The sequence below is a fragment of the Eucyclogobius newberryi genome, unplaced genomic scaffold (genome assembly GCF_026437365.1).
Source record: "Eucyclogobius newberryi isolate DKJ021-1_F unplaced genomic scaffold, fEucNew1.0.hap1 SCAF_5, whole genome shotgun sequence".
NCBI lineage: Eukaryota > Metazoa > Chordata > Actinopteri > Gobiiformes > Gobiidae > Eucyclogobius > Eucyclogobius newberryi.
The window spans coordinates 7,502,584-7,515,013 of NW_027316167.1; the positions used below are offsets into that span (position 1 = coordinate 7,502,584).

At 41.1% G+C, this 12,430-nt stretch overlaps 1 protein-coding gene across 1 annotated transcript in view; it reads right to left on the reverse strand.

The window, feature by feature from the left end:
- The window catches only part of LOC140381201 (uncharacterized protein F13E9.13, mitochondrial), a 51,539-nt gene continuing 39,109 nt past the window's right edge, over positions 1–12,430 (reverse strand). Inside the window, exons 3-6 of the mRNA XM_072465227.1 lie at positions 8,716–8,896; positions 4,182–4,332; positions 2,909–3,036; positions 1–990 (exon numbers count right to left, since the gene is read on the reverse strand). Coding sequence (XP_072321328.1) covers positions 794–990; positions 2,909–3,036; positions 4,182–4,332; positions 8,716–8,896 — 657 coding nt within the window. The 3' untranslated portion in view covers positions 1–793. The remainder of the gene's footprint in view (positions 991–2,908; positions 3,037–4,181; positions 4,333–8,715; positions 8,897–12,430) is intronic.

A 12,430-nucleotide genomic window follows, 5' to 3' on the forward strand; every position in this document is an offset into this window, starting at 1 on the left:
TATTGTTATTATTATAAAGCTAAAAGTGAATATTCAGCCACATCATTTCCCCCTTTTTTCCTTGTCACGTTTCCAGTGGAGGTTCTGCCACACGACCGTCTCCATGGAGATGTCATCGTTTCTCCTGCAATGCTCCACAGTTTGGCATTAAACATATCTGCGTTTATTCAATTACACACGTTTTATAACAAAAAAACACATTGGGAAACACGCCTTTCCACAGATCCGACGCCTCATTTAAAACAAACGTGGAATTATTACTGTTTTTGCACCACTTTTTGACTAATTTCATTTCATAGTCGATACGATTGCGACGGGACAATACCACAATTTCGCGATACGTGCGATAATCAATATATCGCGCTTGTGACGTTCTACGATATACTGTATTTTCCGGACTATAAGTCGCACCTTTTTTCATAGTTTTGGCCGGGGTGCGACTTCTACTTATATTTATACTTATACTCCGACTTATATGTGATATTATTTGTTAGTTTCACACTTGCAACTGCATTTCATACTCCAGTGCGACTTATATATGTTTTTTTCTTCTCTATTATGCATTTTTTGGCTGGTGCGACTTATACTCCAGTGCGACTTATACTCCGGAATATACGGTATCGCTATTTTTTTTTGTTACAGATCCCAATGCATTTTGACGAGGTTTGTTCAGTGTTAAACCACGACCCGCACAATACGACCCGCTTGCCGCCGCTTCGCCCGGTCGCCGCCGCTTCGCCCGGTCGCCGCCGCTTCGTCCGGTCGCCGCCGCGGCGTTCTGGCGTGCGTCGTACTACGTGGCGCGTCGCAGTCCGTTCACCTTCGTCATGAACCTCTTCACTCGCTCCGGATCCACGGCGTTGGCCCAGTGTCCGTCCCTCTTGAAATGCGAGCCGACGACCATGGCGTTGGCCTCGATGTAATCCTCCACGTTGTCCCGGGTGACGCCGGAACCAATCAGGACGGGTATCTTCACGCACCGGGAGACCTCTGCAAACAAACGTACAAACAAACACAAATCATTTACACGCTTGACAACACGCCGTGACGATGACGTGTCGCCGTGACGATGACGTGTCGGTCGTGACGATGACGTGTCGGCCGTGACGATGACGTGTCGGTCGTGACGATGACGTGTCGGCGATGACGTGTCAGTAGTGTGGCGGCGGTGTACCGAGGTGTGTGTTTACTGTGGTTTCCGTGACGATGACGTGTCAGTAGTGTGGCGGCGGTGTACCGAGGTGTGTGTTTACTGTGGTTTCCTTGACGATGACGTGTCAGTAGTGTGGCGGCGGTGTACCGAGGTGTGTGTGTGTTTACTGTGGTTCCCGTGACGATGACGTGTCGGTGATGTCGCGGCGGTGTACCGAGGTGTGTGTTTACGGTGGTTTCCGTGACGCAGTGTTTATTTTTGCCGCGTGTGGAATTCTGTGGCGTCTGAGCTGGGGGCGGGACCTAAAAATAGAGGACTGAATGCCGCCGCCGCTGCTGCTGCTGCTAAAGTCGCTAAGGTCGCTAAGGACAGTTCAGAGGGTCGACGCAGGAAAAACAGCAGGTGGCGGTAATGTAACACTTGAAGATCAACCATAAAACACCAAAGAAGAAGAAAAGTACTGAGCGTCTGCTTCAGGGGGAGTATTTATTGTTTATTGTCAATGAGTAAAGAAATAAAAAGTTTACTGACATTTACGTGAAGTACTTTAAGCGCGTCTTTGTTATTTATGTGATTAAAACAACGTCCATGTCGTCCTCATGACGTTGGTACGACTGTTATGAAGAGAAGAAGTCATGTTTGACATCGTTCGCTTCTTAGAATGTTAGTTTTTTAAGACTGTGATAAATAAATGTGAAAAGGATTTAATAGGTGTGGGAAGAGTCCTACATTTTTAAATATTTTTTTATAAACGACAATAAAATATTAAATAAGTCACAAAATAAAATCCTGAACATATTTTTTATAACTTAACGTCAATAAAATATTAAAAAAGTTAAAATACAGTCACAAAATAAACAAAAATAAAAATATAGAGTTCAGAATTTTTAGTTTTATTAACGCCAATAAAATATAATTATTTTTTTTTAAATATAGTCACAAAAACAAACAAAAATAAAAATATGGAGTCCTGAATATTTGTACTTAAGTTACAGGACAGTTACATGAATAAAATGTACTGCCTTTGTACGCAAGAAAACAACTTTTTGTATAATAAGATAAGATATTCCTTTATTGTCCCACATGGGGAAATTTCATTGATGCAACGCAGGTAGATACAGAGGTAGATACAGAAGAAAAGAACAGATCATTTATAGGAAGTTTGAAAAACACTCTCAGTAGAAGATCTCTTATAAACCATGTCAAACTTTGCGTTTTCCTTAGGATGTCCGCCGGGATAACGTGACGATCTCCGGCTAAGACGACGATACTCCGCAGTTTCATGAGTTCTTCCTTTGTGTAAACAAAGGTATAATTTAAGATCTTTTATAGTCTTTAATACAAAACCTAATGAAATAAACAGTTTGAAGCGGGATTTAGTTTGTTTTTATTAAATTACACTCAATATAAATATAAAATATAAATATAAAATTACTCAACAAATCTACTCAATTACAACAACGTGAGTATTTGTAATTGTATTTGTAGATCACTATTCAAGTAAGTCAGTTTCCTTGTGATATGATCGTAGGATTTTGCTTTAAGGAGTCGAGGTTGAGTGACAGCTGCATAGAACAGCCTAAACACTGCACACCGCGTTTATATTAGTGCAACACTGACACCTACTGGTCAAACCATGTCGCGCAACCACAGTTTTAAAGATCATGTGGTTTTTAGCGCCGCGCACGTCGGTTACAAGCGGCGACTCATTTCTGACATGTTTTACGATGGTTTGTAGAGAAGTGTTTGCAGAACCTTTGAGCTGCTGAGGGTCCGCCTGCACTCCAGTGGCACTTCCTGTGATGATGAGACCGTCTGACAGGAAGAACTCGGCGGCTCGAGCGGTTTCTTCAACGCTCACGTCTGAAGTGAGCGCGTGCGAGCTGTAGAAAAGGTTTCGTTCACTCACAAGGAGCAAGAGAAGTAGTTGAACACTGCGATTTGTTCATGGTCGGAGCATTTCCACTGTGAGAGAAGCAATCTAAACACTGATTTATCTTACGTTTTGACAGCTCTTTGGTCTTTCCCATGGTTGTAGTTAAGAGTCAGACTGATTGTGATGTGGACAGGGGTCTTTATGCAGCTAACAAGATCAAACAAGTGCTTCTAATTTAGATGAATAAGTGGAGAGAGGTGTTTGAGAGCCAGAATTCTTGCTGATTGGCAGGTGTTCAAATACAGCAATAACAGACAAATGAACTGTTAAAAACCCTCGATAATCTCTAAGTGGGAGAACTTCACAGGGTGTTCAAATACTTCCTTTCCTCCCTGTGTGTACTTTTAAATAGTCAAAACAATCCGTCTCGATGCATGTACAGTATGTGACGACGCCGATCCTCACGGGACAATATTATTACAGCATTAATCTCACAATACGATCTGCCTGGAAAATAATGTGGCGAGGTCGTTATAGAAACTGTTTCTCTAAAATGGCCCTAACCAGCTTCTGATGTCATCAAAAAAGACAAATGAAAGTACTTTTTCATCACGCTGTGGCAATAAAACAATGAACAATGCGTTCAGATAATGCACTTTCTTTATAGATCCTTTTAAAGTGTGTTAGAAAATACATTTCACATTCCAGAATAGAAGCAAAAGTTAAGTGTAATATCACATTTACAACTGCACTTTACATTATTTGTTTATTCAGATTCTGATGAGATATGTCAATCCACAATAGTTTTATTTCATCTACAGATATATTACATATTTTTTTTATCTTATAGCTTATTTTTTATCTTATAGTCTATCTTTATTTTTATCCTAAAGCAGATTTTAACTGTTTTTCTTTTTGACTTATATATGTTGTTTTATCATTGTTCATTGTTTTATGTTGCACTGAATCACCAAAGTAACTTCCTGTTTGTGAATTCTCTTCAACGACAACGGCAATAAACCTTTTCTGATTCTGATTACGTTACGTCTCTGTGTGTTTAAACTCTAAACCGCTCGTGCTCGTGTTAATCCTCTAAGAACGGGACACGTTTCAGTGCTTTATTGTGCGTCTGCTTCACCGTTGCCGAGTTACCTGTGCTTCTTCTTGACGTCCGTGAAGATGCGCATGTGCTCCGCCCCGATCCGCCTGCGGTACCTGAGCAGATCTCCGGCGCAGGCGTTCAACAGGCCTTCGTCCGCCACGTGGGAGAAGACGAACCCCTCCGCCCTGATGAAGTCGAGGCCTAACGGCACAAACCACAGATCACTGATGAAGTCGAGGCCTAACGACACAAACCACAGATCACTGATGAAGTCGAGGCCTAACGACACAAACCACAGATCACTGATGAAGTCGAGGCCTAACGACACAAACCACAGATCACTGATGAAGTCGAGGCCTAACGACACAAACCACAGATCACTGATGAAGTCGAGGCCTAACGACACAAACCACAGATCACTGATGAAGTCGAGGCCTAACGACACAAACCACAGATCACTGATGAAGTCGAGGCCTAACGACACAAACCACAGATCACTGATGAAGTCGAGGCCTAACGACACAAACCACAGATCACTGATGAAGTCGAGGCCTAACGACACAAACCACAGATCACTGATGAAGTCGAGGCCTAACGACACAAACCACAGATCACTGATGAAGTCGAGGCCTAACGGCACAAACCACAGATCACTGATGAAGTCGAGGCCTAACGACACAAACCACAGATCACTGATGAAGTCGAGGCCTAACGACACAAACCACAGATCACTGATGAAGTCGAGGCCTAACGACACAAACCACAGATCACTGATGAAGTCGAGGCCTAACGACACAAACCACAGATCACTGATGAAGTCGAGGCCTAACGACACAAACCACAGATCACTGATGAAGTCGAGGCCTAACGACACAAACCACAGATCACTGATGAAGTCGAGGCCTAACGGCACAAACCACAGATCACTGATGAAGTCGAGGCCTAACGACACAAACCACAGATCACTGATGAAGTCGAGGCCTAACGACACAAACCACAGATCACTGATGAAGTCGAGGCCTAACGACACAAACCACAGATCACTGATGAAGTCGAGGCCTAACGACACACACCACAGATCACTGATGAAGTCGAGGCCTAACGACACAAACCACAGATCACTGATGAAGTCGAGGCCTAACGACACAAACCACAGATCACTGATGAAGTCGAGGCCTAACGACACAAACCACAGATCACTGATGAAGTCGAGGCCTAACGACACAAACCACAGATCACTGATGAAGTCGAGGCCTAACGACACAAACCACAGATCACTGATGAAGTCGAGGCCTAACGACACAAACCACAGATCACTGATGAAGTCGAGGCCTAACGACACAAACCACAGATCACTGATGAAGTCGAGGCCTAACGACACAAACCACAGATCACTGATGAAGTCGAGGCCTAACGACACAAACCACAGATCACTGATGAAGTCGAGGCCTAACGACACAAACCACAGATCACTGATGAAGTCGAGGCCTAACGACACAAACCACAGATCACTGATGAAGTCGAGGCCTAACGACACAAACCACAGATCACTGATGAAGTCGAGGCCTAACGACACAAACCACAGATCACTGATGAAGTCGAGGCCTAACGACACAAACCACAGATCACTGATGAAGTCGAGGCCTAACGACACACACCACAGATCACTGATGAAGTCGAGGCCTAACGACACAAACCACAGATCACTGATGAAGTCGAGGCCTAACGGCACAAACCACAGATCACTGATGAAGTCGAGGCCTAACGACACAAACCACAGATCACTGATGAAGTCGAGGCCTAACGACACAAACCACAGATCACTGATGAAGTCGAGGCCTAACGACACAAACCACAGATCACTGATGAAGTCGAGGCCTAACGACACAAACCACAGATCACTGATGAAGTCGAGGCCTAACGACACAAACCACAGATCACTGATGAAGTCGAGGCCTAACGACACACACCACAGATCACTGATGAAGTCGAGGCCTAACGACACAAACCACAGATCACTGATGAAGTCGAGGCCTAACGACACAAACCACAGATCACTGATGAAGTCGAGGCCTAACGACACAAACCACAGATCACTGATGAAGTCGAGGCCTAACGACACAAACCACAGATCACTGATGAAGTCGAGGCCTAACGACACAAACCACAGATCACTGATGAAGTCGAGGCCTAACGACACAAACCACAGATCACTGATGAAGTCGAGGCCTAACGGCACAAACCACAGATCACTGATGAAGTCGAGGCCTAACGACACAAACCACAGATCACTGATGAAGTCGAGGCCTAACGACACAAACCACAGATCACTGATGAAGTCGAGGCCTAACGACACAAACCACAGATCACTGATGAAGTCGAGGCCTAACGACACAAACCACAGATCACTGATGAAGTCGAGGCCTAACGGCACAAACCACAGATCACTGATGAAGTCGAGGCCTAACGACACAAACCACAGATCACTGATGAAGTCGAGGCCTAACGACACAAACCACAGATCACTGATGAAGTCGAGGCCTAACGACACAAACCACAGATCACTGATGAAGTCGAGGCCTAACGGCACAAACCACAGATCACTGATGAAGTCGAGGCCTAACGACACAAACCACAGATCACTGATGAAGTCGAGGCCTAACGGCACAAACCACAGATCACTGATGAAGTCGAGGCCTAACGACACAAACCACAGATCACTGATGAAGTCGAGGCCTAACGACACAAACCACAGATCACTGATGAAGTCGAGGCCTAACGACACAAACCACAGATCACTGATGAAGTCGAGGCCTAACGACACAAACCACAGATCACTGATGAAGTCGAGGCCTAACGACACAAACCACAGATCACTGATGAAGTCGAGGCCTAACGGCACAAACCACAGATCACTGATGAAGTCGAGGCCTAACGACACAAACCACAGATCACTGATGAAGTCGAGGCCTAACGACACAAACCACAGATCACTGATGAAGTCGAGGCCTAACGACACAAACCACAGATCACTGATGAAGTCGAGGCCTAACGACACAAACCACAGATCACTGATGAAGTCGAGGCCTAACGGCACAAACCACAGATCACTGATGAAGTCGAGGCCTAACGACACAAACCACAGATCACGCGGCGTTTCGTCTTCCATCGGTCGAGAAAACACTGCGTAACACGTCTCAGCAACCGAAAGCGTCGAAACATGCATATTAGCTCAGAAGCTGACGACCTTTGAACGACCTTTGAACAGAAAACCTGCAGCTACTCGTTCCGTTCAGCCCTTAAAGAACAAATGCAAATTATTGATGATGGTGAAATGTCACATTTAATGGACGTTTAAGCGGGAATTGAGTGTAACATTACTGTAAAATGAAGGGTTAAGCCGAGTTGTGCTGTAATCAAGACGTTTAATACCGTATTGTCCATTAATAATATGACCAAAGTACAAGTTCAAAAGTAGACCTTCTCATCCAAATGAGTAAGTCTGACTGGGTGACTGAGATACATGTAAATCGCTTAAATGTTTGTGATATCGGAGCCTGAATTCAAGTCTTTTACAATTGTATTTTACATGTACATTGTCATTGTTTAGATTATGAAAGGTTTTACTGTTCAAATACATGAAGAAACGTGGTTTGGAGTAGTTAAAATTATAGTTATATCATCTTAGCAGATCCTCACTTCTCATTCCATTCATTCTCTGTCTGAATTAGCTCGAGTCTTGCACAAATAAATCAAAAATTAAACAGATCTGACGACGCAGAGTGAGTTACAGATGGAAAATAATTTTTAATATGTCACCTGTCTCAAAGCTAAAGGCTAACTTACATTAACTTAAATATAACACAGACTTGATCAACGTAAATAGAACGCAAATAAGCACTTTTGTAAACAGGTTAGTTCAGTTTGTGGTGTTAATTTGAAACGATTGATTACATTTATCGTACGTTAGCTTTAGCTTAGCGTTAGTAAAAGCACTGACTTTTATAAACACATAGATGTCTCCAGGTGAAGTATTTACATTAGTATTTACATGAATATTTACGCCCAGGTCTTAACGTGCTGCCTGTGATTATCCACCTGGAACTCGCGCTCTGCTTTGCATTCATTAATTATTGATTTATTTTAGCGAGACTAATCTGCTGATTCCACGTAATGAATGAACGGAGCAGGAAGTGGAACGCCGCAGTTTGAAGGCCACAGGAAGTACCCGCTCGGTTTGGTGAAAAGGGCCAATTGTGTTCTAAATAACGGTGTCTTTAATGGCTTATGCATAATTGTTAATACCATAACTAACGAGGCTCGTGGTCTCTGAGTCGCACCTGAGGCCAGAGCGAGGGCCAGGGCTCGGTGGTCTCGAGTCGTACCTTGGTGGTCTCTGAGTCGTACCTCGGTGGTCTCTGAGTCGTAACTGAGGCCAGAGCGAGGGCCAGGGCTCGGTGGTCTCGAGTCGTACCTCGGTGGTCTCTGAGTCGTACCTCGGTGGTCTCTGAGTCGTACCTCGGTGGTCTCTGAGTCGTACCTCGGTGGTCTCTGAGTCGTACCTCGGTGGTCTCTGAGTCGTACCTGAGGCCAGAGCGACTGCCAGGGCTTGGTGGTTGGCAGAGGACAGGATTTGGACCCCCAGGGGCAGAGCCGGACACTGGCCCCTCACGGCAGAGCAGACGGCGGTCATACACGCGCAGACTTCTGGGCCCACGCTGAACGTGTAGGGGACGTCATGCATGTTCTCGATAATGAGGCCGTCCTGAGGATGAAGTACAAAAGTATAAGTGAGTATAAGTGAGTACACAAGTATAAGTGAGTATGAGTGAGTACACAAGTATAAGTGAGTATGAGTGAGTACACAAGTATAAGTGAGTATAAGTGAGTATAAGTGAGTATAAGTGAGTACACAAGTATAAGTGAGTATGAGTGAGTACACAAGTATAAGTGAGTATAAGTAAGTACACAAGTATAAGTGAGTATAAGTGAGTACACAAGTATAAGTGAGTATAAGTGAGTACACAAGTATAAGTGAGTATAAGTGAGTATAAGTGAGTACACAAGTATAAGTGAGTATGAGTGAGTACACAAGTATAAGTGAGTATAAGTAAGTACACAAGTATAAGTGAGTATGAGTGAGTACACAAGTATAAGTGAGTACACAAGTATAAGTGAGTATAAGTGAGTACGCAAGTATAAGTGAGTACACAGGTATAAGTGAGTACACAAGTATAAGTGAGTATAAGTGAGTACACAAGTATAAGTGAGTACACAAGTATAAGTGAGTACACAAGTATAAGTGAGTATACGTGAGTACACAAGTATGAGTGAGTACACAAGTATAAGTGAGTATAAGTGAGTACACAAGTATAAGTGAGTATAAGTGAGTACACAAGTATAAGTGAGTATAAGTGAGTACACAAGTATAAGTGAGTATAAGTGAGTACACAAGTATAAGTGAGTATGAGTGAGTACACAAGTATAAGTGAGTATGAGTGAGTACACAAGTATAAGTGAGTATGAGTGAGTACACAAGTATAAGTGAGTATGAGTGAGTACACAAGTATAAGTAAGTATGAGTGAGTACAATAGTATAAGTGAGTACACAAGTATAAGTGAGTACAAAAGTATAAGTGAGTATATGTAAGTACACAAGTATAAGTGAGTATAAGTGAGTACACAAGTATAAGTGAGTATAAGTGAGTACACAAGTATAAGTGAGTATATGTAAGTACACAAGTATAAGTGAGTATAAGTGAGTCCACAAGTATAAGTGAGTATAAGTGAGTACACAAGTATAAGTGAGTATAAGTGAGTACACAAGTATAAGTGAGTACACAAGTATAAGTGAGTATAAGTGAGTATAAGTGAGTACACAAGTATAAGTGAGTATAAGTGAGTACACAAGTATAAGTGAGTATAAGTGAGTACACAAGTATAAGTGAGTATGAGTGAGTACACAAGTATAAGTGAGTATAAGTAAGTACACAAGTATAAGTGAGTATGAGTGAGTACACAAGTATAAGTGAGTACACAAGTATAAGTGAGTATAAGTGAGTACGCAAGTATAAGTGAGTACACAGGTATAAGTGAGTACACAAGTATAAGTGAGTATAAGTGAGTACACAAGTATAAGTGAGTACACAAGTATAAGTGAGTATAAGTGAGTACACAAGTATAAGTGAGTATAAGTAAGTATATGTAAGTACACAAGTATAAGTAAGTATAAGTGAATATATGTAAGTACACAGGTATAAGTGAGTACATGTAAGTACATAAGTATAAGTGAGTATAAGTGAGTATATGTAAGTACACAAGTATAAGTGAGTATAAGTAAGTATATGTAAGTACACAAGTATAAGTAAGTATAAGTGAATATATGTAAGTACACAGGTATAAGTGAGTATATGTAAGTACACAAGTATAAGTGAGTATATGTAAGTACACAAGTGTAAGTGAGTACACAAGTATAAGTGAGTATGAGTGAGTACACAAGTACAAGTGAGTATAAGTGAGTACACAAGCATAAGTGAGCATATGTAAGTACACAGGTATAAGTGAGTATATGTAAGTACACAGATATAAGTGAGTATATGTAAGTACGCAAGTATAAGTGAGTACCGGTATATGTAAGTACACAGGTATAAGTGAGTATATGTAAGTACATAAGTATAAGTGAGTACAAGTGAGTATATGTAAGTACACAAGTATAAGTGAGTATACGTAAGTACACAAGTATAAGTGAGTATAAGTAAGTATATGTAAGTACACAAGTATAAGTGAGTATGAGTGAGTATATGTAAGTACACAGGTATAAGTGAGTATATGTAAGTACACAAGTATAAGTGAGTATAAGTGAGTATATGTAAGTACACAAGTATAAGTGAGTATACGTAAGTACACAAGTATAAGTGAGTATATGTGAGTACACAAGTATAAGTGAGTACACAAGTATAAGTGAGTATAAGTGAGTACACAAGTATAAGTGAGTATATGTAAGTACACAAGTATAAGTGAGTATAAGTGAGTACACAAGTATAAGTGAGTATAAGTGAGTACACAAGTATAAGTGAGTACACAAGTATAAGTGAGTATAAGTGAGTACACAAGTATAAGTGAGTATAAGTGAGTACACAAGTATAAGTGAGTACACAGGTATAAGTGAGTACACAAGTATAAGTGAGTATAAGTGAGTACACAAGTATAAGTGAGTATAAAAGTATAAGTGAGTATAAGTGAGTACACAAGTATAAGTGAGTACACAAGTATAAGTGAGTATAAGTGAGTACACAAGTATAAGTGAGTATAAGTGAGTACACAAGTATAAGTGAGTATGAGTGAGTACACAAGTATAAGTGAGTACACAAGTATAAGTGAGTATAAGTGAGTACACAAGTATAAGTGAGTACACAAGTATAAGTGAGTATGAGTGAGTACACAAGTATAAGTGAGTATATGTAAGTACACAGGTATAAGTGAGTATATGTAAGTACACAGATATAAGTGAGTATATGTAAGTACGCAAGTATAAGTGAGTATAAGTGAGTACCGGTATATGTAAGTACACAGGTATAAGTGAGTACATGTAAGTACATAAGTATAAGTGAGTATAAGTGAGTATATGTAAATACACAGGTATAAGTGAGTATATGTAAGTACACAAGTATAAGTGAGTATAAGTGAATATATGTAAGTACACAGGTATAAGTGAGTATATGTAAGTACACAAGTATAAGTGAGTATATGTAAGTACACAAGTGTAAGTGAGTACACAAGTATAAGTGAGTATGAGTGAGTATATGTAAGTACACAAGTATAAGTGAGTATAAGTGAGTACACAGGTATAAGTGAGTATATGTAAGTACACAAGTATAAGTGAGTATAAGTGAGTACACAAGTATAAGTGAGTACACAAGTATAAGTGAGTATAAGTGAGTACACAAGTATAAGTGAGTATACGTGAGTACACAAGTATGAGTGAGTACACAAGTATAAGAGAGTATAAGTGAGTACACAAGTATAAGTGAGTATAAGTGAGTACACAAGTATAAGTGAGTATAAGTGAGTACACAAGTATAAGTGAGTATAAGTGAGTACACAAGTATAAGTGAGTATAAGTGAGTACACAAGTATAAGTGAGTATAAGTGAGTACACAAGTATAAGTGAGTATGAGTGAGTACACAAGTATAAGTGAGTACACAAGTATAAGTGAGTATAAGTGAGTATAAGTGAGTACACAAGTACAAGTGAGTATGAGTGAGTACACAAGTATAAGTGAGTACACAAGTATAAGTG